The 25,114-nt window shown below is 39.0% G+C and overlaps 1 protein-coding gene across 13 annotated transcripts in view; it reads right to left on the reverse strand.

The window, feature by feature from the left end:
* Positions 1-25,114, reverse strand: part of LOC136679497 (tight junction protein ZO-1-like) — a 144,134-nt gene that overhangs the window by 19,216 nt on the left and 99,804 nt on the right. For 12 of the 13 annotated variants that reach the window (XM_066658047.1, XM_066658042.1, XM_066658043.1 and 9 more), the window contains 12 exons: positions 16,859-16,915; positions 14,411-14,535; positions 14,207-14,309; positions 12,257-12,554; positions 10,918-11,021; positions 10,111-10,276; positions 9,569-9,704; positions 4,536-4,663; positions 3,989-4,094; positions 3,394-3,544; positions 2,345-2,453; positions 53-272 (listed from right to left, as the gene is read on the reverse strand). In XM_066658047.1, coding sequence (XP_066514144.1) covers positions 53-272; positions 2,345-2,453; positions 3,394-3,544; positions 3,989-4,094; positions 4,536-4,663; positions 9,569-9,704; positions 10,111-10,276; positions 10,918-11,021; positions 12,257-12,554; positions 14,207-14,309; positions 14,411-14,535; positions 16,859-16,915 — 1,703 coding nt within the window. Of the gene's footprint in view, positions 1-52; positions 273-2,344; positions 2,454-3,393; positions 3,545-3,988; positions 4,095-4,535; positions 4,664-9,568; positions 9,705-10,110; positions 10,277-10,917; positions 11,022-12,256; positions 12,555-14,206; positions 14,310-14,410; positions 14,536-16,858; positions 16,916-23,684; positions 23,826-25,114 lie in introns of those variants that run through there. The other variant, XM_066658048.1, reaches the window with a different exon arrangement.

Consider the following 25,114-nt stretch of genomic DNA (forward strand, 5'->3'; position numbering starts at 1 on the left):
AACACTTATAAAAAATGAATGCAGCTTGAGAAATCCATCATGGTTGCTGTACCTGTTCTTGTTGGGTATTATGCCTCTCTCCACCTCCTGGTGGTTTTTGCCAATACGAATGGCAAGCCAGGAGCCCAGCTTGCCGTTATACAGTGTGTCCACCACCCTGAACACCTCGCCCTTGTTAAAGCTCAGGCCATACGGGGACTCTTTCTCATACTCAAAATGGGTCCGAATATAGAATGAGTCGCCCACATCTGATTCCACAATTCGTCGATACACTGGCAGGGAAAAAAGAAAAAGTTATATTTTATTATACAAATGTTCTTTGAACACATCTTGAACTGAAAGTACTGAACATTTTCTTTTAGAGGCATCAGCACGGATTGCGGTTTTGCATTGCACTTAAGTATATTTTGCATTTCCCTTTAAGGTTCAGCTTGATTCCTGTATCTTGCGATGTTTTAGTTCAATAGTTTTGTTGACTCTAATCCTATTTTTACTGGCAAGGACACATTATAAGAAAACGTTGACCAAGCATTTTTGTTAATCACTCTGGATAAAAGTGTCTGCTAAATTGCTGTAAGTGTAAACATATAAATAAACTTAGCACAAAAAGTAAGGACATTTGTGTTTGGTTAGGTTTGGTTTGACTGATCTGGATAGGGCAACTTCAAGCTGGTGTTCTGCAAAACCAAGTTGTGGCATTATGTGGAGTGAGCTCTAGTACCATCTACAAATTGAAGGCCAAGTTCCATATTATGGGGGATTTCAGAGACAGGCCTCGAAGTGGGCATCCCAAGAAGATGACACCCCAAAAAGGATGCTTCCTCACCCTGTCAGCACTTAGGTTACAGATGATGTCTTCTAAAGTTTTGCAGTCAAGGTTTGCAGGACGATATGGCTGACGGCTCTCTGCCCAGACAATCCGGAACAGAATGCACGCAGCCAATCTCCGGTCTCATCGGCTTGCCAGGAGGCCTGCCGTAACTGCCCTTCACTGTCAGTTGGTGTCGGCAACATATGCACTGGAACATGTGGACCAATGTTATGTTCAGCGATGAGTCCACATTCTGCCTATGGCAGTTGGATCGTACAGTCAATATATGGAGAAGTTGCGGAGAACGCTATGCTGATTGCTGCACCAATAGAGTAACATCTTTTGGTGGAGGCAGTGTGATGGTTTGGGGCGGCACCTCCCTCACTGAGAGAGAGAGATATCAAGATGAAATTCTGCAACCAGTGGCAATCCCATATCTCCACAGTCTGGGACCAAACTCTATCCTCCAAGATGACAACACCTGCCCCCACAGAGTGGGGTTTATCAGAGACTACCTCCAGTCTTTGGGAGTGGAGAGAATGGAATGGCCTGCCAGGTCCTGACCTCAACAACTATTGAACACTTGTGGGATCAGCTTGGGCATGCTGTTCGTGCCAGAGTGATCAACACAGCAATGTTGGCTGACTTGAGACAAATGCTGGTGAAGGATGTGATTCCATCCCACAGCAGTGTGTGACCAGGCTGATGCCCAGCATGAAGAGGAGGTGTCAGGCTGTTGTGGCTGTTTATGGTTCTTCCTCATGCTACTGAGGCTCAGTTTTGTTAAATGAATAAGTTGTTAAATTGCCAATATGTCTTGTTTCTTCAAACTTCAATCACCCAGTCCACCACACATCCAATGAGTCAATGGCAGAATAAGCTGTTTGGCATTGGCAGAGAGGATTTGGCAAATTTTTCATGGGCACAACCCACACACTTAGCTCTACTGCTCATCCCACAAATGGATGTTTCTTACAAATGTGGCACCATTTAAAAGAGGAATTAACAGGCTTTTCGACAGTAAAAGAGTTATTGCCAAGAAGCATGGGTACAGTAAAGAAATAATCTACCAAACACAAATTTCCTTACTTTATGTGTTAAGAAGTTTATATTGCTTCCCATTCAAATTTAGCCTTGTGAGATATGTTTAGGGTTATATTGGAGGGGGTTATCAAAATCAGCCAAACTTGAAAATAGATTATATCCTTTACTCATTTAAGTTCCTCTTTTTTTGATACACTGCAAATTATGCTTCCCTTTAAGCATACTCCATGCTGATCAATTGAATTAACTCAATTTTTGATTTTTATAGTAGCTGCTCAGTTGTTGTGATAATAATTTAAATAATGTTAATCAGTGTTGCATTTGAATATTCATAGAAGTTCCCAATCAGTGTTCTCCTAGTATTTTTAACTAGGAATGCAGCTGCAACAATAACATACAACCCCCATATTCACATTAAAGTAAATAAACTACAGGCCAGTAGATGAGAGAGAACTAGAGGCCTCCCAGTGAGGCAGCAGATAAACTCACCATCCTTCTTCTTCTGGGCCAGGATGGTGACCTCTTCACCTCTGGGCAGGTCCAGCAGGAACAGCACCGCCTCCTCTCGGATGATGTTTGCAAAGTCAACATTGTTTACCTACGCAGAGAAAGAAAGAGGGAAAGTGGAAGATGTATGAGGAGAAGAGAGAGAACATTGTGTCTGTGTTTGATGTATTTAAGTGCTGCTCAGGAGGAGGCGTGTGGACAAAGTTATGTGCTGGAAGCTTCACCACAGGGAGCAGCCTGGAATCTGCTCTGTAGCCTAGAATCAGCCTGGAGGAGTGTGTACTTTTGCAGCAGGGAGGAGAGCTTTGAGGAGTTACCCTCATATAAAAACACACAGCAAGTCTTTTTAATGGCTGATGTAGGAGACACTCCAAATATGCTTTAATAAAATTGTTTCAAAGATAAACAAGGTCTAAATGAATCTGACTCGTATTACGTGTGTAGAATCCAACTGCTGACAACAATGAGTCATCACCGGGTGTCTTGTGTCCAACAATAAGTGCCATTGAGGGTGGTGACACGCTAAAACAAAGGAGGTGCCAAGGCTGGGAGGAGACAGGCATGGAGTCACAGCAGCAGTATGTAATGGTCATTTCTGGCCACAATCAAAGGGTCACAGTTTCTCAATATTACTCCAAGAAAATTTGGGAGGCCTTACACACAAACATAAACACACACACTTGCAGCACCAAGATTAGTCAAGAACAGATGTTCTCCACTAGACAACAGTACTTGCATTGTATTAATGCAAGTAAAACTGTGAAATAAAGGCTGCTACTGTTAAAGACTCATGCTAAGGGCAAAGTCCAATCAAAATAAATTATTTTAACAGATAAGTCAGTTTAACCCTTAAATACCTATGTTTTTCTCATTCATTTTCATTGTTTCCTTCTGTTAAAAATGATCCAGTTAGTTTTATGTTGAATTAATTGTTAAATTACCTTCACTTTAACTTATAGTTCATGTTTGAGTGGCTGTAATGAACTGAACAATTTTATTAAGATGCAAGATGTTGAGTTCATGGTGCTCACCCTGAGTATCTGATCTCCCTCCTCCAGACCCTCTTTAGCTGCAGGACTGTCCTCCAAAACTCCAGCCACAAAGATCCCTACATCATTCCCTCCAGCTAACCTCAATCCCACGCTTTCTCCCTTTCGGAACTTCACCAGCTTCATGCTTGGCCTATTAAAGGCAAAACACACGCATGCATAAATATAAACAAATAAGAGTTAGCGTAGAACATTTTCAAATTAAATAAATTGAAATAATAGTGGAGAGAAAATGCATTGATGAATTGCAATGCATTAAAGATGGAGACATGTTTGCATATATTTTGGAATTTTACAAATTCATAAATGTTTTATGCACTTTAATGCAATTTCTGCCTAAAATAAAATTCCTGGTCTATTTTCAATCAAAGAAGGGGTTTGTAAATAACTTCATGTTGCCACATTCTTCACAATGTCAATGGATTTCTAACATTTTAAAACATTTCAGCAAGCAACTGCAATCTAAGCAATATAAGTACAGATAATAAATATACAGACCCCTAGTCTATAAGATTATGAAGTTACTCTTTAACTTCTATAAGTACACTGAGTTTGTAATACAGGAAGTTAGAGTTACCGTAGAATGCTGTCGTCATGGGCAGCGCTGGGTACAGGGGCATCAGATGGACTGACCGGCAGATCTACATCTGGCTGGCCAGGCTGAGCATATACTGGCTTTGGTTCTGCAACAACATATACAAACACAAACAATAATCTTACCTAAATTACATACACAGTGAAGATGACAGTGGAACTGTGGTTATCAAGATAAAGGAGGCTTGTTTGAAATCCAAGTTTGAAAACTTTAGCTCTCTCCTTCAAAAAGTTCAACATTACTTTTTACTCTTTCACCCTTGGTTTCACAAAGGGAAGTAAATTCTAAAATGTACTCAATGTCTCATGGTTCATTGCTCCAATGGTTCATCACAGTTTGCGTTAAGGCTAAAAAGGAACAAGAAAGGGAAAAAATATGAAGGGAGTCAAAAGCAGGTGTCTAGATTTGATCAGGCACAGTCTGGGATTTTGACCTGACAATGGGAGGAAGAAACAATAGAGAATGTGAAAAATGAGAGAAGAGAAAAAGAGAGAATGGATAGAAGTGCCGCATGGTAAATTGTTCTGACCTGGCAGTGGGGGTAACTGTTTGTCTCCCTGTTCGCTGGCTGGCACTAGCAGTGCATCTTCCACCATCTTAACAGGAGTAGACACAGCTGCCGGCTTCGAGATTCGATCCTCATCACGACTCCTGTGACTAAGACACACAAACACATACCCCATATAAATACATAACCTGCAAAAGACCACCTACATCAGGGACACAAACACAATATTCTTACAACAGCCACAAGTTCAAGTTGCAAGTAACCTAGTACACTATAATCAGCTTTATCAAAGAATCATGTTTTAAATGCTAGCAGTGGTCTGTCTTGGGTATATGTCATGCTGCCTTAGATCAGACCGGCTGCAGAGTACTGAGTGAAGAGTTTATAGACACTGTATGAATCAGGCTCTTTAAAGTTTAGCTCTAGTTATACTGCATACAGTCATATTAGGCCTTTGACAGAAATAAAGCTGTTGTTTTACACAAGAAAATGAAACTGTATCCCAGATAAGGGGAGGGGGCGCTGAGGGTGGATAATACAGGATATGAAGCATAGTTCCTTGTTGTCTGATTGTGTGTAACATACAAACATCAAGAGCTTCCTCCTATGAAGGTTTACGGACAAAAACAATCTTCCTGTTGCATTTTTCAAGTACTAATCATCAAAGCTGACCTAAGCTGCACATTCTTAAATAAACCAGATATGGTGTTGTGAATAACATTCATTCATTCATCATCTGTAACCGTTTATCCAGTTCAGGGTCGCGGTGGGTCCGGAGCCTACCCGAAAACACTGGGTGCAAGGCAGGAATACACCCTGGAGGGGGGCGCCAGTCCTTCACAGGGCAAGGCACACACACACACATACATACATTCACTCACACCTACAGACTCTTTTGAGCAGCCAATCCACCTACCTAGGTGTTTTTGGTAAGAAAGCAGAGCACCCAAAGGAAACCCACACGGACACAGGGAGAACACATCAAACTCCTCACAGACAGTCATCCAGACCAGGAGTTGAACCCACAATTTTCAGTTCCCTGGAGCTGTGTGACTGCGACACTACTGTGTCACCATGCCATGTTGTGAATAACATTAAAACCTATTTTACTCATTTTATAAAACAGTTTAAATATATGCTTAGACACTGGTATTGGAACATGTGAAAACTCTTCTCTTGCCCTATGCCAACCATAAAACATTCAGCTGTTTATTCGAATTCTTCATAGGCTTATCACTTTGGCATTTGTGGAAAATGGATTCTCTGATAATGTAAATATTTGACCATCTCTTGAAAATCTACAATTTGGGTACTGATATTTTCCCAGTCCAGCTCTGTCATTCAGTTTATCTGGCTTATTCTCCTTTGTTTGCACATGCAGACCTTTTTTAAAAACCATAAGGTAATGTTCAGTCACTGGCACGTACACTTCTGGGGTAATCCAAAAAAAGCAAGAGAAAGAAGGCAGAATCCATCTGCTGGTGCAGGTGTGTTTGTCTGTGTCTGAATCACTCTAACACTTCAGCTCTGTACTCAAGAACAAAGGGAGAATTCCAGCAGGGTCATATGACTCTGTGTCAGCCACAGCACACAACTTGGCAAACGTCTGGCTCCAGTTTCACAAGCCACCATCTTACATACTGCATACACACACACACAAATGTGCGAAAGAATAAACAAACCTCTCCTCCAGTCTGAAAGCGACGGGAAAGGGAACACACCCTACGTGCTTGCAGTGTTAACAAACTAAATTAATCTCCACAACAGCTGCTGCAGTAACAGTCCCTCTGGGCAAATTTGATTAGATCTGTGCTGAATCAATGCTATTTGTCGACAAATTTCAATGTGGGATCAACTGATATTGACTAACTGCTGATGTTTAATTAACAATGAAAAAAGCTGTCATCTGACCACCCCCTCACCAAAATACCAATAAACACGCAACAAGCACAAACTAACTGGGGAAAAAAAATAATAAATAAAAATAAAAAAACCTACATCTTTGGTTAAAAAAAGAGGTTAAAAACACATATTTTACTAGTAATCTTGTTGGCCGAGAGCTAACCTATGATTCATTCACTTTCCGGGTACTGCCAAAAAGGGCTTTCTAAATAACTGAGAAACAAAAACAATGACTGGAACAGTTAAAAAAAAAAAAAAAAAAAGATGTAACTGATTCTTAGAACTATGTAAAGTAAACCTATGGAGGAGGAGGGGGGGGGGGGGGCATCTGTTAATGCAAATCTCTGTGGGAAGTATGTCATCTCCCTCTCTACATCTCTCCCCTGCTCTCTCTTTCTCTCCCCCCTCCCACTTCTGAGTGACCATCAGTGAGGACTTTGGTGTGTTCTCCCAGTGTCTGCATGGATTTCCTCCCATAGCAAAAACACACATTGGTAAATGGATTGACTACTCAAACATGTCCATAGGTGTAATTGTGTGTGTTGCCCTGCGATGGACTGAAGCCCCCCTCCAGGGTGTGCTTCTGCCTTGCCCCCAGTAATGTATAATAATAAAACAGCCTGCACATTATTAAAAATGACTGCAAATCATATTAGTATTTTTGCCTGCAAATGGAAACACTCTAAAACAAGACTATGATTGACATCTGTGCTTTCATGTTTGACAGGCTCAAGCCAATACAGCAATAGCAGTTCCTTTCAGACAGAAAACATGCTATTTCAGGAACAGACCTTAAAAAAGCCTTCAAATCAAATGAATGGCACAACTGATGTCATACTTCACCCATACAGGTCTCCATCTCTTTGCCAATAGTACAACAAAACTGATAATCAAAGTCAGATCATTGTGCCCTTAATTAGGGCAGTTATAATAAAGTTAAATAATCCACTTCTCACTGTGAGAAATATAAGGCTAACGATACTCTAAAAAAAGTATACCTGCAGGTTCAGTATATAAAAAATAAAGGCCACTGGGTGTTTCTGATGTAAATTATTCCAACTGTTGTATAAGCAGAACCGCTACAGGGAAGGCTGCCTAATAAAAGAAGTGACAGGTTCATTTGAATACCGCTCCAAAGAGCAGATAACTATCACTGATCTGAGTTCAGTGCTTGAGAACTGTAGAGATGTTAACTTCCCTCATATTCAAAATAAAGCCATTTCCCTGAGACCTAGCTTTTATTAGTAACATAATTCCTAGAGGGACAACCCCCTCCAGTAACAAATTTATCGTGAAACAGCGCAGTGTTATTGTGTGATTTACTGATATTAGTGGTCCATGTCTTTGAGGGGTAGTGAATTTCTTAAATCAGCTCATTAAGTCATTCATTTTCAAAGGAAAAACATCAGATCAAATGAAGAATTCAATGTCTGTATCAGATAAAGATCAAATATCTATATTTGTTTCTCTTCATGCTGTAAATGCTTAACCTGCATTATAAACAGCATTTTATGTGAAGCCAGAATCTCCTGCAGGTAACAGTTCTGGCCATTATAACACTGGTCCAATAAGGTCAGCAGTGCTGGATACACAGCTCAAGGCATAGGGAAACGTAGACAGTAGAATCTCATTAAAACACCCCCTGTAGAAGCGGCTTTATTAGGACAAGGTGACAGGGTTAATGGATCGAGGGATGATATCACTTCAGTGAGAGTTCTGGCATGCTGTACTTCTCTCCTAATCTATCTCGCTATCACTTGCTAACTGGCTCACACACACAGGCAGAGAGAAACAAAAACACACTTCTTGCATTTTCTCTCTGACTTCAGGGTTTTAACCTTCCTCAACAACGCTCCATCTGTTCTATCAGTGCCTATCTGATGCAATTGTGTTGATTTGCCCATGTGTTCAGAAAGTAGCAGTTTTATCCAGCTCTCCCTGGCCACTGGCATCAACACGAATGTCACATTGTCTCTACTCATTGCTCACACGCATGGATTCCAGTCTTTACGGTCATTCCTTTACAGTCACTCCTACTGACTCAAACTGCCTGAATCATGACCATTATCAGGTAAAGCCTGTTTATTAATTTAAAACCCTTAAAGCAGCAAAGACACTTTCAAATACAAATATTTGTGAAGGAAAAAATACAGAAAACAAAGAACTGCAACTTCAGTACGTAAAATAATGCTCAGATTCTGGAGTCAGTAAAGCATGTTTTGTACAAGTAACTATATAAATAATTACTACAAAGAACCTAAAGTACTGATTTAATACAGCAAAATTAATGAAGTCCCCCTTAAATTTGCCTATGCAAAAACAAAAATATAATTTACAAACATAATGTTTACTGCAACAAATATATTTAAAAAGCATTAAATGATGTTGAATTAATGTAGACTAGCAACAATATATATACTGTATGTCAGCAATGGTCAACCAATATCTGGTGATTAAAATTATGTATTCACCATAATTATCTCAGAGGAAACATTTTAATGTCTTGTTTTCCTATAAAGACAACTGCAATCAATTCAGCTTCAGGCCTAATCATTAAGGTCCAAAAGTTCAGCAGCTTGCAGTAGCATTATATGTTCAAAGCACAAAGAATAATTTTAATATGCCAGGTGTGTTTATTTATTTGATACTGATGCATGTAGATGATAAATCAGATTAGTGATAATGTACATGACTGCAACTTAATCAGAATGTTCAGGGTGGTAGATCAATGTTACCCTAATTGACTTTTGAGCTTTTGTTCACTGGTGTAAGCAATGCTACTAACACCCACTGCTATTAATCACAACTGTCTCAGTGACAGACTCCCCCAAGGGCAACACCTTCTCTGTACTGAAACATCTGACTATCGACTGAAGACTAGAGCAGGCATGGAAGATGATCTGAGCAAATTAAGTTGAAAACACAAGAAGATGACAATGAGAATATGTATAGCAGAACCAAGGTACGTACACACACACACACACACACCTCTTTCATGCCCTGTAATAACACAATTTACTATCACTAGTCTATATGAGTGTATTCATTAGTATCTAACTATTTCATTTCAGTGTATTAGGCTATTAAAAGACAGGTTGTTTTTTTCCAGCAAAGCAGCTGGGAAATTTGTTTGTTTTTCTGATGATCCTTACCTTCCATTGCTGATCTGTTGGTGTGATTGGCTGGAGATGTCTGACGGCTCGGAGCGTTTGTCTGGTGAACGAGAACGACTGCCACGTGTTTGGTCATGGGAATGGTCTGATGTCAATGAATGAATCTCTGAAATGTCTGTAACAAATACGAGATTTTAAAATAGTGACATATAGTGGCTAATATAGAAATATAATGGTTAAGTCTAGTCCTGAACTTCAGAAGGTTTTATATTGTGATAGTCCATTGAAAACCACCACAGGTTAAGTTAGTATAGATTAAAATCTGCTCTACTGTGCCATTTATCATGCAGTACCTCTGCCTGAAAGCATAATGTGCTGATACATAATAAATTAATTCACAAAATAATAACAATTATAGCATTATGGGGTGATATAAAAAATGATCATATATAATTTTATTTTATAAAATGATACATTTAAACACTCAAAGAATGTAATACATCCTAATTAATGCTTATGATTTTACTTTTGGTTCAGAGGAAGGTATTGTAAGGTCTTAACATTTTGAACCAAAGCCTCACCGTCTCTATCAGAGTTGCCAGAGGGAATGCTGTCATCTATATCAGGAATGTTAAGAAGCGTGGCTTTTTCATCTCGCTGTACTACCATTTTCAGCTTGCCTTTCGAGCGTTCAATCAGTTTCTTTGCATCCGTCAGAGAGAGGTTCTCTGTCACTGTGCCATTGATCTAGGTAGATTTTGAGAAAGAATAGAAAAGGCATAAATCACACTCCTTTCAAAACAGTGCCCGCTATGATCAGCCATTTTATGGTTTCAAGGCTGTACTTGGCGCACGCTTCACTGCATTTTTACCTTCAGATGTAAGCCAATATTAATTAACATTGTATAATTAGAAATTAAAATAATAAAATCAGAACTTCTGGTTACTGTGAACTAACACCTGACTATACTCTGGGACTTGATTCAAAGAGCTGCATTAGGCTAGAACAGCTGAATGAGGCCCAGAAATTGCACTGACATGATAAAACACCCACCCTGGTCCCTGAAGAGAAAATTTCTTGGAGGGGGCAAGCTTTACATTCAACAAAAATTTTGTAAATTTTTGTTATTAGAAAAATCAAACAGGATCTAAGAAATCACAATGTGGTACTGAACACGATTAGTTCTATAAAAATCTGATGAAAGGTCCTACACATTTCCTTATTTCAACTCAATATACTTTCCACACCAGACTCTGTAAGGCACCCTCCTTCATACTCCTTTCATTCTTTATGTATTACTTCACCCGCTTAAACCTTTTACATGCTGTTTCTTATCTTTTCTCACTCCTCTCTCTCCCCCACCTTCCCTTACTTTCTCTCGTCATACCTTCAGCACTACATCCCCCTCCTGTATGTTTCCATCCCTAGCTGCCAGGCTTTCAGGCGAAATGTCCTTCACAAAGATGTGGCTGGCCAGACGTAGACCATATTCTGCAAAAAGAAAAAATGTCACAAAGATTTCAGTCTTTGAGACCTCTGTCTGTAATATCCAAAGTTCCCAATAAATTAGTTACAAAGAGCAGTTTTATTCTAAACAACATTGTGTAGGCTCCTACTATATGCAATTAAAAAAGCAAAACATTCCAGTCATAGCTGTATTTTGTTTACACTACATTTACACACATGCTCCACTTGTTGAGCTGGTTTCATAAGCCACTTCCTGACAAAGTGAGCACTTAATGTCTCATTGGGTCTATATTTTTAGAGAAACTCTTTAATGTCATGTGACCTTCCCTGTCATGATTCAGATAGAATCAAACTAAAAGTTAACAAACCAGGGAATGCATGACAACTAACAATTCATTTTCATCTGGTCACTGTGCCATGAGTGTTCAAAGAAAATCTGGAAAGATTATCCTTATACAAATGCATGTGTTTATGGACTTAAGCCACTTAAGGACCAATTTAATTCTGATTGCTCAAGCCAATTCAGGAGATGCATTTTAGTCAGATGCTACAAAAGCATGAAACCATCTCTTCAAGCCACATTCAACAATCATGTTCTCATTAATTTTGAGCAAAGTTAGCATTATTAGTATACCCATTTGACTATACACCGATCAATCACAATTTGGTAGAAGTGGATAATAGGTTTTAAATTTGTACCGCCAAACAAAAGTATCCAGCCAACAGTGTCCTGTGTAAACTGATGAAGTACCAGAGAATGAACAACAAACTCTGCAGCAACAAATGAGATACTGTCTCTAATTTTACATCTACATGGTGAACTAACAATGTAGGTGTGTCTAACATAACAAACAGTAAGTGGACACAATGTTTAAAAACTTTAGCAGTATTGCTGTGTCTGATCCACTCATACCAGCACACCACATACTAACATACCACCACCATGTCAGTGTTACTGCAGCGCTGAGAATCATCCACCACCAAATTCATACCTGCTCTTTGGTGGTCCTGACCATTAAAAACTTTGTGAAAAGAGGAAAATAAAGTATACAAAGCAACAAATATTAGAGACCATAGTCTGTAGCTGTAGAAACAAGATGGTCATAATTTTATGGTAGATTGGTGTATATTTATGAGAGCAGTAAGGTACTTAAGTTAAGGGATTGCTGAGAAATTAATTCTCATATCTCCAGTATAAACCTTAATTAAATCTGCATTCTCGCTGAGAACCTGTTTATCTCTATTGGTCTCCTCCTCACCTTCGTTCTTACGAGACTTTACAAGTGTAACTTTGGCGGGTCGTGGCGGGACATTTGAGGCAACGGAGCGTCTGTCTGATCGCGGGGAAGTGCTCCTCTCTCTCGAGGCGCTGTGGTCCCGCCGGCCCCCACTGCCACTTCGATCATTCCGTCTGCTCGTTCCCCCACTGGCTCCTCCGGGTCCTGCACCAGGACCCTGGTAATCATCTTCCTCACTGTCCTCTTCGCGCTCTGACATTGTCTCTCTGTCTCCGAGCCGAGCAACCGGGATCTGGACCTTCCGTTTCCGCCGAATAGTCTGACACACACAAGATAATCAGCTTCTAAAACATTAATCAGTTCATTCATTTGGTGTCCATTATGCAAAAAATATCTAATGCTAAAGTTTAAACATTCCTGGTCATATATAAATACCTGAGCAAAAATACTTACAAGAGCTCTACAGTGAACAAAGTTAAATAAGGCTTGTTCTCTACAAGTATTAGAACTGACTGTAAAATTTATTTTTTTCCCCAATATATACCAATTCAGTAAAGATACAGTAATTATGTAAAAAATGTACATAAGCGCATAGTCTGAGAAGTTGTATTTTTATGATCACTTTGAAAATAAACAAAAAATAAATACTGAATGGCTACAAGATTCACACCAGTGAGTTCATGTGAAACTGCTGGCCTAAAATAACCCTCCAGACATTTTATATCATAATCATCATTCTGTTATAGACCTCTCCCACACTCCTCACTCCCTGCATTCCTTTGTACTACAATCCCCATTTCCAGAAAATGTTGGGACATTTCGTAAAACGCCTTGCCTTACATTCGCCAAAAAAAAAAAAAACTATAACAAGTAAAAATAGCCTGTTGCTCATCACTTTATGCCAACATTTGTCAACCAGTTCAAAAAGAATGTTTTTCAATGCAAGACTATGAAAAATTTAGGTTTGCCATATATAGTTTATAATATCCAAAAAAAGATTCAGGGAGTCAGGGGAAATCTCAATGTGTAAAGGCCAAAAGGTTGAAACCATTGCTGAGGGTGTGTAACTATAGAGCCCCTAGGCAATAGCATGAGAAACCATCATGCTACAGAGATGGACATATGGCATATGGGTATGGGGGTACTTTAGGAACCCACTGTCACGTAACACAGTCCATTACTGCATCAAGAAACAACCGGAAACTCCATTATGCGAAGAAAAAGTTGAAATATGTCAGGTGAGTCAAAGTTTTTCCTTTTTTTTGAAAAAATGGAGGTTGGAAACATTTTTTTTTTAAATATGGTATGGAGAACCTTAGTGCCCAAAATATGGGTATATCTGTGATGTTACTACTGATGTGGAGGCTTACTGTCATATTTAGGAGAGACAAATGCTGTCGTCAAGATGATGTCTTTTGACAGGAATTACATGTGTATTTAAGCAGAGCAATGCAAGGCCTCATTCTTAACAACATGGGTTTGTAGACAGAGAGTGTGTGCTTCAATGGCTTGCCTGCAGTTCAGATCTACCCCTACTGAAAAGCGTATGGTGCACCATGATGAGGAGAATCAGACACTCTTGCAACTCAGACATGGCAACATCTGACACTCTAGCAACTCAAGTCGTATACAAGAAAAAAATGTGCGAAAATGTCACTAGCCAAACTGCAACAAGTAGTATCTTCAATTCTCAAATGATTATAAAATGTACAATAAAAAAAAAGTTAAACAACCAAATGTTAAAAAAAACCTCCGTCCCTCTGTTTGTGTGTTGCATTCATCATTGAAAACACAGAAAATCTTTTCTTTGACTTTTTTTTTTACTGTTAAATAAATGTAAAGTGAAATTACAGATTTCATGTTTTATTGCACTTTTAGAGAGGGTCCCAAATTTTCAGGAATTGGTGTTATACATAATGTGAATACTGCACAACAGTTGCTGTTCTAGCATTTATTTTTTAAATAACTCACAATTTTGGCGTTCTTGCCACTCTTCCTCAGTTGCTGTACAGCGTAGGCATGTTCCACATTATCCATGGAGACAGCATTAACCATTACCACTCTGTCATTCTCTCTGTTGGATGGAGTATTACAATTAATCATAATGAATCAAAATAAAATATATAATTACACTCCTTTTTCTCCCTGTAGTTCAACCATTGAGGTTTAACTTACTGTAAAAGCCCCTCTGCTGGTCCTCCTTTTAAAACATCTGAGATGACGATGGACGTCTCGCCACTTTGGAAATGGGGGTTATCTCGGCCTCCTGAGATCGCAATCCCAAACCCAAAGCCTGGTGCCTGCACAGAAAAGAAACAAAACATATTTCTTTTTTTTTTTATCATTTCAGTTCTATGCACGCATTCATACATGCTATTCTATGAAACTTCATATAAACATAATGTGACATTCAGCACAAATGGCCAGAAAGCTCCTTTGTTTATGAATCACTTACAAATATTTTCACTGTGACCTCCCTAAGGAATTAAAACATGGCTTTCCAGCTACAAATGTCCTGCTTTGCTGGTCATATGCCAACACTTATATTCAGAAGCCAAACAAAAATTCAGGGTAGATTTTTGCCACTACATTCCAGAATGTTGACATGAGTTGCTATGCATTGGACATCAACAATATCGCAGCACTGCTGGACTTCCAGTTCCTCTTTAAAGGTTACAATAGCATCAGGTGCTAGAAAGTAATTGATTCACCATGTAAGGTGGAACTGGACATTTAACTAGCGAATGTTACCTACAGAGACATGAGCTTGCTATTAGAGACATTTGTCGTGAAGAAATGGGTCATAATTCATTAAAACTACATTAAACTAGGATAACACAATTGTTATCATATTATTATAAAAGGAGACATTTCTTGGTTTATTTCCCCAAAAATCAGAATTTTTAGGCAAAACTTTTTTTAAAAAAAATATTGTTAATAGTATTGTGGATAAACAAATAGGCCAACATCAGTTGTCCAGAGCTTGTGTTGCCTGGGTCATGATAAGATGTATAGAATGCGAGTCGACTGAAAAAAGTGAAATAGTCCTGACTTACAGTAGCGTTCATACATGTTTACCTTTCCAAACACATGACAAAGCAAGCACAAGCACTAGGATAACAACATGCCATTCCCAATGACAAGGAAACAGTTGAGACACAGCAACTTCTTTTAATACGAGCCTGTTTGATCCACTGTACATTTCTTAAAAAAAAAATGTCTTTAATAACGTGACATAAAAGGGGCCCATTTTTGGCACTACATAGGACCATTTCTTCATTCTTTTAATAACCTTTAATTTAACTGTTTTCAAATAAAAGAGAATGCATTAACCAGGCTAGGAAAAATCTTTGTTTTCACATTTTGGAGTGTTAATGATACTGTACAGCCTTTACTAAACAACCCTTAACATTTAAGGTGTGCCCATTTTAATCATAGACTGAGGCAATTTCACATTATGTGAATATCCTATTTATCACATTCTTTTTCTTCTACTGGGCAAGAATTTTCCAGCCTGAATTACTATTTACTACTCTGCCTTTTTAGTCTGAAGCAGTAGCACTTGACCACAGTTTGTACACAAACACACAAGCACACATACACAGTACAGTGAGTTCCTGGCACTGATTAACAACATCTCAGTCTGACAAGGCTCAGTAATTCTGTGACTAACACCATTACAAACACAGGGTCAGGGAAAGAGCATGGAGGTGACTGTGTGTAAGTGCACGCATGACTGATTCTCTGTGCTACTTTGTGTTTTTATTCTATTTAGAAAGTTCCCAGTAAAGCACAACAACATCAATACAATGTTATTAACAAACATAGACACTATATATGTAGCATATTTAAGGACCAAATTCCTTTTCTATTTTTGTATTCTCTATTATGTTTGGGTTGTGATATTTTGCATGTTCATGTGTTCATCCAACACAGCTCAGACTAGACTGACCATGGCAGATTTCATACAAAATAAGCCTCAACACCTGCTACTCCCTAGAATGTCTACCAGTAATTCTGCAACTGTCTAGACAGCTGCATCAAACGAAGGAGTGGACTTTTAATTTAACCATATTCTATTGATATAAAGGATTTCCTACAGATACTTCATAAGAATGCTGTAACTATACAGTTGGCTAACATTCTGTAGCTCTTTAGAAATGCCGCAGCTATGTTAGCATGTAGGCTTTACTTACATTCTTAGCATTGATGCAGACGTAATGAATGAAGAATGGTCAGTCCATTTGCATCTCTTATTCTAAGCATGACTACATACAGGAAGAGGAAGAGTGGGAAGAGGAGCTGATCAACCACTTCTTCCTTACACACACTTCCTGCCATTCGGGGCAGGAGTGCTAGAGTGTGTGTGTGTGTGTGTCCACACTTCCTGCAGCTGGCCTACCCAACACACACAATGAGAAAAAGGGAGAAAAGTAGAGAAAGCAATAAAGTGATAAAATAAAAGAAGATGGAAAAAAAATAATCGGGGTGGGGGGATCAAAGAGAATTTTGGAAGAACAATAAAGAAAAAGGTTGGCAGGCAAGACAGAGAGAGAGAGAACAGATCGAGAGTGGGAAAACAAAAGAGAAAAGAGAAACAAAAACAGAATGCTCCACACTTACCCTGTGAAGTGTCACTGTGTGCTGCTCCCATATAACAGTTTCCTCCATCGCTGCACTCTGTAAGACAGAGAGAACGCAGGGTCAGACAGAGCAAGAAACAGACGGTTAGAAAAATGACTGAACATGTGGAAAGTGAGAAGGGTAACTGAGCCTCAAAAATGCCTTTAGTCAGATAGTAAAAACAAAGTAATTTTTTTGTTTTATTTCAAACTCCCTAATGAGAAAATGTGTCCAAACTTTACTTGTAGTGTATGTTCTAATACACCCTGTGTACTAAATGTTCAGCTAAAATCAAGCTGATACTTCCAAAAATTAAGAAACTTCCTTCTTATTTTATTGTCTATATTCCTCTACTATATTCCAAACTCATTCAGAAAGATGTATTCAAAAAAATTAAAATTAAAGAGATTTCATGACGCATTTAATCAATTCCCTTAGGAACTGAATAACTGTAAGATTAAACCCCCATCTCTGATCAATTATCTGATTAAAAAAAGGCTTATGAATGAAGCCAAGTAATGCATGAATAAACACAGAATGGAAGAAATGAACATGTCAAACCACCAGTGAACACAAAATGTACCGCAATAGTCTCTATCTACTCCTTGTCCACTAAATTGAGCATGCCCGTCTATGGTCCTCTGTGTGACCCCTTTAGCAAAATTAGCAAATGCTCATCTCATCCTGCAATGACTGAATCAAGCCTGAAATCACACTACGCTTTAAATAGACAGCGTCCCTCTGTCCTGACTGCAAATATATTACACGCATTTTCTCCACAAATGCACAAGCTGCCTTCTGATCCCTTCTGGTGTGTAGTGATGAGAAAGGAACTGTGGAGAGAAAGCACTGCATCCCTGCAGCTGTAAAATTCTAACCTATTTATGATTAATATAATGGACTGAATATAGGTCAAATGGAAGCAGTCCACATTTGATACTGTTTCTTAATCAATGACGTATGCGTTGAATTTAAAAAGACAAAAGTAATTTATACATAATAATGGAGTTTTTAAATAGACCCACAGAAAGGGGCTCTAATTTCCCCAATAGTTTTGGGGGAAACTGACCCATCCCCTTGAACTTCACATGTCCCCACAATCAGCATACAATTAATCCTGACCTAATTATGACACACAGTCAACTGGGAGATCATTCTTCCAGGATAAGCAGCAAAAGGGGTGCCTTCAGACTAGAAAACCTTTTTCCCTTTTCTCCTCCTCCTCCTCTTCCACTCTCACAGTCCAACTCCATTGTGAAAAGAGGCTCTGACCCAGTTCAAAACCATCCGTCACCCTCCCCGCTGCATTCCTCTGGGGTGCTGGAGAGCTTGGAGGTTGGTGGCTCACTGGACGGTACGAGAAAATTGTAGGGGCCCCGCCATGAGAAATATTTCCCATACTGGTGGTCACATGACTAGGACAGGCATACAGCCTTGTACAGCCCAAAGGCACAGGGATGTCCATATTTCACCAGAAAAACAAGATAATGCCTTGCAATGCCATACATCTAGGCTTCCCAAACAGATCCATTAACTGTACTCCACTGTACAGCTCCATTTCTTAATTCCCCCACATATATCCTTCCTTTTAATGCATCATCTACAAATACTGTAATAGAATATTTGCTATATGTCCATTCTATAAGTAGGAACAACTGTGTCTTTTGCACAGTGATTCTGGGTAGGCTTCAGACCCACCATAACCCTGAACTGGATAAGCGTTTACAATGAGAAAATGAATTATTAATTATGTCAAAAGTTGAAGGTGGCTATTTTTTCTGAAGCTCAACATAAAACAAGGTTTCAACAGAGGTACTCTTGGAAAAGAAGAAAGTATTATCCGGCCATCTCTAGTTATAAAAATTAATTTAAAAAATAATAATAATAAATAAATAAAAAATTCAAGCCACTCTACAAACCACGTTACTATCACACAGCTCATTTGGTGAGATTGGAAAAAGCTGAATTTTTAGCCAGTGCATCCTGTGCTCATCCTCGACCCCTTAGCACAGTACAGGTGTTGAACTATTATGGACAGAAACACAACATCTCAGCACATAACTAGCACATACTTTCCGTTCCAATGGTGGGGCCCAGATGTTTCCACAACACACCCCCACACCAACAGCTCTCTACTTTCCTTAATACTTGCTAATTTGTTGTATTCATGCAAGGTATGAATACCTTTCAGATTAAAATCTAAATATTTAAAAGTGATGCTAACATATTATTATTATTATTATCTGTCTTCTATTCAATAGCTAAAAGCTGTATCTGGGGATCATCTGTGCAGTTAGTTGGCTTAGTTTCCCTACTCATGGTGCCAAACAGTGGCTAGCAAAAAGATGTTTGCTAGCTACAGCTGGGCAAGTGTTATCTGCCAAGCTTCATCTGCGCTTATGTTTTCCGTCTTGGATGAGTGTTTAATAACACCACTGTGCACTAGTAGTCATATGCAGCTACAGCAATTCTGTGCAGACATTTTTAACATATCTGCTTTCACTTAAGCACTGTTTTAAGTCACCAAACACAAAGGAAAAATACAACCATATATTGACCTCATACTTTTATCTCTAAATTATATGTAATTGTCAGGTAATGTAATTTTACATTATTAGAGCTATAATGAAATTGCTTAAATCATTTTCAGAGAAGTGGTGCCCATTCTTAGTCAATGTATCTGTGCACATGAGAGAGCAGAAGAGTGAGCTAAATGGTGTGTGTATGGAGAAGGATTTGAACACGGGCAGCAGGAAGACAGGAAAGAATCTCTGACACACCACAAATTGTTTACTTCAGGCCGGATAAGCAGCTCCGCCACACTGATGAGATTATCCTTTAATTAATCAGCCCGCTGCAAAGGCCAGATTAAAACACACTTGTCCGAGAAGAGTAGTGCAGTTTTGTAGTTACTGTATTAATCAAGGGTCTGGGGACACATTCAAAAAGAACTGGAAAATAAAATTCCCACTGATCAAAGAATACAATCACACTCTTTATTTGAACTTTGTGTCCATTTAATTCAAAGCATGCTGAAACAGCAGATTGCATGTGACCTCTAAAGAATTTATTCTTTAATGAGCTACAACTTCTTATAATGAAAGTGAAAGGGAAACACCTGTGCACAGCCCTAGGAACAAGAAAAAGCAAAGTTGTCAACAGTAATAAATAAATAAATAAAACCTTAAATATTAGGGAAATCTTATATCAAAGCTGGGCCCTAATGAAAATTGGGACTGAATTAGAGCTACAACAACTTCCATAAAAGCAAATTCTCTGATTCAGGATGGGTTTAGCAAGGCTCTACTCATTCATTCCTGGCCCATCAAAACCAGCTGAGCACATCATGTCAAACAAAACTACATACTGTATTTTGTTTTCATATATTTGCAACTCATGATCTATACATTTTTCTTTTTAAATCATATACTGTATAAAATAGAACACTGCTTTAAAAATTTAAAAGTGCCAGTGCATAATTTATATATATTTTTTTATTTATAATTTTAAAAAGGGCATTGTTCATTATATTGCTTTGAAATGCTGCAGTAAACAAATAATCAACAGATGAACTGATTATAACCTTGTTGTTAGCTGCAGCAATAGTCTGGATAATAGTTCTACACTGTATCTGATTTATTCCCACCTTCACGGATCCCTTGCATACCCCTGTACTTTATATCCACACCCTTAGTTCCAGAAGCCAACCCAAATGGCTTAAGGGAACAAAAATCAAAAATAAAAATCTCACTTTTCGAAGGAAAACAAACGGGAAAAAAAAAGAAAAGTCTGTAAAGGCAGCGATTATCTAATAAGTCCTTGCAAGTAGTCCTGAACAATAAGGTTCTTTCTGCAGCTGGACAAGAGGGACAGTGTGGTATATTTACACTTTCTTTTTTTGTTAAATTCAAGCCTGGGGCAAAGCCTGAGCCAAAAGCAGAGTGCAGAGCTGAGGAAACAAAGGCAAGGCGTGGGGAGTCCTTCTCTGAGCCAGAACCTTGATCTGCCTCTTAAGAAAGCCTCTGTTAGAGTCAGGCCTCTTAGAGCTGCCAGGGGAGAGGTGGGCTGAAAAGCTGACGGCCAGGTAAAACTAAGAGGCTTTCTGTTGTTGGGTGGCCATTAGGAGTGGATTTCCTGAACGCACAAGAATTTAGGCACCTATTTAATGTTTTTTAAAATCTCAAATTTTACTGAGATTTCATTTTATGACGTTAGTATTAATTAGAATTTGTTCTCTGTTTAAAAAGCCCTATACTTCAGTTAATTTTAACCAAAATATCAAAGGACAAAGAACTTAGCTAATATTATATATTACGAACTGAGATGTTATGGGCTGAAAACATTCATCAGTTTAATCATTTAAATCATGCACACTGATCTGCAGCGACAGCCCATGTAAGAACAAGAAAAGAATATTGAGAAGATGGATAAGGACTCATGGGCAGCAGTGATTGTTTGCTCTGCACAACATATATAAACCAGCTACACTCTGTTATCAATCTCTCACCATTTTTTTTTTAAGAAAACTTTACCTTCATTCATTTACAACATACTACACAAATAAGAGGTAGATATTTAGATATAAAGTAGACAACAAACACCTTTTTTCTTCTGGGTCATCATCTTCTAATTCAGTGTCTGGTACAACTTCTGGTTCAGAACCTCCCCTGTCCATTTTCACTGCACTCAACACCTCCACTAATACTTGCGCTCCGCTCCGTTTGTGTTTAGCGGCGCAGCACTGAAAAACGTCCCCTGTGAAACCATTTACCACTGCGCTGAATGCGCAGTGCAAATCGGTATATCGCCCAGCACTAGGAAGTCCTTACACTTAAGTAAGTGTATTTCGCTCAAATTACTGACAATCATATTGGCTGTAACTCATTACCACACTCAATGCCATTCGCAACATTTTTCATACTACTGGATTTAGAGTTGCCGTCAGGTCCTGATATTAAACCTGATGATTACTCAGTGAGCAACTGAAAATATTGTGTGTGAACTTGGCATTAAGATCAATGTATCATTTGGTAATATTTTCTGAAAGCTTCTGTGAAGAAAATGATGTGGCTCACTAGTGATCTAAACCAACTGAAACTGATGCAGGTGTATCTGGTGTCCATTAGCATTTCAAGTGTGTATTAGCTGTAATAGAAAGCAACTTCTACTATCTCATATCTTGCCTTTGTTTACTCATCTAAATACACACAGGATATAGACAACTATTCTTGTGAGAATTAAGGGGTAGTGGGGGTGTCCTCCATATTCAGCTGTGTAAATAAAACCCTCACAAAGAGAAACGTACTCTCCCATGTTCCCATATCCACATCGCAGACAAAACAGGCAAACTACTAAGCCGTTACATCCATATGAAGTATAAAATTCTTGTGTGTCACTGAGAAACATTCTATTCCCAATATATGAGTGTGTGTCTGTAAGTGTAAACAGCAGCTGAGACAGACTGGGCCATGAACAGAAGGCAGTTGAATGCGGCTATTCTACCTGCACTGCCGATCAATTATTAATAACGCTAATGTCAGCAAGCCAGTATCACTCTCACACTTCAGAGCAATACTTCAATAATGTGAAAGATACACATCTACAGAAGGACCAAACCAAACGGAGACTTCATTTTGCACAAGGTCTAAAAAATGTTTGATCCACCGGCAAGGGGCAGTTTTTGCTTCAACTCAAAAGACAGAGAGTTCTGACTGCTGACCCTTTCCATTGTTTCGCCTAGCAGGAAATGATTCAACATCCTTACACTGGAACAAACCCTTGCTGTGTTACCTAGATCAAGGGATCTCCATCTTCCAAACCAAATCCTATAAGCCTGTTAAAATGGAATCAAACCTTTAGACTCACTCTGATAGTGAGTTTTGGGCTTTTAATAATGTGGATATTTCTTTAAATACTCTTGCTATATATATTACAACAGCTAAACACTACATGATTCTGTAGGCAGGTTTATGGGCAATACCCTCAGTGAACAACATGTGCATCTGCAAGTCTAATTGGCTCTGTGCTGAGGTTTGCAGCTGTTAGCATCTCAAGAGTTACATCACTTTATCTGTAGGCTGCTGATTTTGTGGAACAGGATGCATGTACCAGCTAGGATTCTCTGCAGGAAGGACATTTCCTGTTACGGAAGAATTTTCAACAACAACAAAAAAAAACCTCACTGGATAAAAACATTGTCAAACACTTAAAGAACACTGGCCAAATTAAATGAAAAAAGATTAAGACTGTTTCTAGCACAGCTGTTTAAACCCTATTTTGTCCACAAGTAAGAGCATAATCAGTCAAATCAAATGAAGTAACACACATTTCGATAAAGGCTAAATTGGGAAATTCTTTCATATTATCTACCCTTCCTCTAGATGCTAAAACAGAGACACAATGTCATGTGGATACAGGCCAGTGCTGAACAGAACTGCTGCTGCCTGTCCCACACTTCTGAAATACAGCACTCCTTATAAAGCAAGTAGGAAACAAAGCATGTTAAGCCACTCTGACACTATGCTCAGATGAAAGCCAGCAAGACTAGAAGCAATCTGTTTTAGGGGCTGTACCAGGATGGATCTGTTTTCTGGATATCAGAAGTCCACATCTGATTGGACTTTCTCCAAACAAAGATTTCCATACAGAGCTGAGACTGCATACAAGTGCCCCACACTGCGCATATCCTCAAGTGAGATGTTTCTTTTGTCATATGATTCCAGAAAGTGTTGCTCAAACAATGAGTTACAACTGAAAAAGAGATAACATGCCAAGTAAACTGCACACTCCCTTTCCCTTTGAACACAAACAGATAAAGACACTCTACCTCAATCTCAGGATGTTGCAACCGGGAGAGTGAATTACTGAAGGCTTTGCTCTCCATATATTCTCCCCATATATTCAGTCTCCCTTGAATAAATCCATAGAAAGAGTCTGGAGGAGGTTAGTGTTGGCTTTTGCACAGAATGCTGCAGTTTTCCTCCAATGCAGTGCGGATCCCTCATTAGAATGACAGACAGGTAGTCCACACACACGTCCTCAGAAAAGAGATGCAGCGAGGAGATAAACTTGAATGCAAACCACACGCATGATATACTGTCTTCAGGATATGGCAAAGAGCAGCAAGGAAAACCCCCTTTGCTAAAAACAAGTCCGCAGAGAATTAAGTGTGTGAGAGATAGACATGTACATCGTGCATGTGCTATCCCCTATCTTTTACTCTGACAACACTATGCAGTACTACTGCAACATGCGCACACACACACACACACACACACACATGCTTCCCTTCCATGCAACCCCACCCAATACAACCTCTGGTAACAATCAGCCCATATCCACTGTCCTATATGCAACTGCATCTGCCGTAGGTCCTATACCTGCAACTCTAACTGCAGCAGTGAGTGCTGCATTTCTGAAGTATGCGCACGCGTGCACGCACACACACACACACACACACACACACACACCCCTTCACTGATCAGGCACATCTCAGGCTTAATGCTAAACCTCAGAGCTATTAGAAACCTTATAGAATTCACTGATAACAAAACAGAAATATGTGTTTATTCATTTCTTAAATCACTTGTCCACTTTGCAGAATGCGGACAGGGCACAAGTCCATCACAGGGCAGCATGCACTCACCCATTCACTCACACCTATAGACCTTTGCATGACAATTTCACCCACCAGCATGCGTTTTTGGACTGTGAAATAAAACCAGAGCACCTAGAGAAATCATACACAGACACAGAGAGAACACACAGAACTCCTCACAATGACTCAAGGTAAGGGGTTTAACAAACTGGACATACATTATCAAAAGAATTATTGCTCTCCTAAGTAAAACAATTGCTCATGGTGTGGGTGTTTAGTTACAGATTACTCATTTCCATGCTCAGGGATGTCTTCTGGAATCAAACGATTACAGATCACATTAAAACACACACACAGATGCATTCCTATGCCAGAACTCCACAACCCCTGATTCACATGTATTCATTTTATAAAGTGAAAGCCTTGTGGTGAGGTCCAATCTTGCTTCTCTACACTTTTGTTTAGCATTAAGAGCTCATAGGATTGTTTGTAGGATGTTTATTATTTTTTCCCCCAGTTATTTCTTGTCCCAAAACATACTGAGGTCACAAGAGCTCCATTTTTATGAGTTTTTTTTTCTTAACAATCTGTCTCAGCTCACAGGCAAGGATTGGAAACTCTTGTAAACTATTAAACACACACACACACACACACACACA

The sequence above is a fragment of the Hoplias malabaricus genome, chromosome Y, assembly GCF_029633855.1.
Source record: "Hoplias malabaricus isolate fHopMal1 chromosome Y, fHopMal1.hap1, whole genome shotgun sequence".
NCBI lineage: Eukaryota > Metazoa > Chordata > Actinopteri > Characiformes > Erythrinidae > Hoplias > Hoplias malabaricus.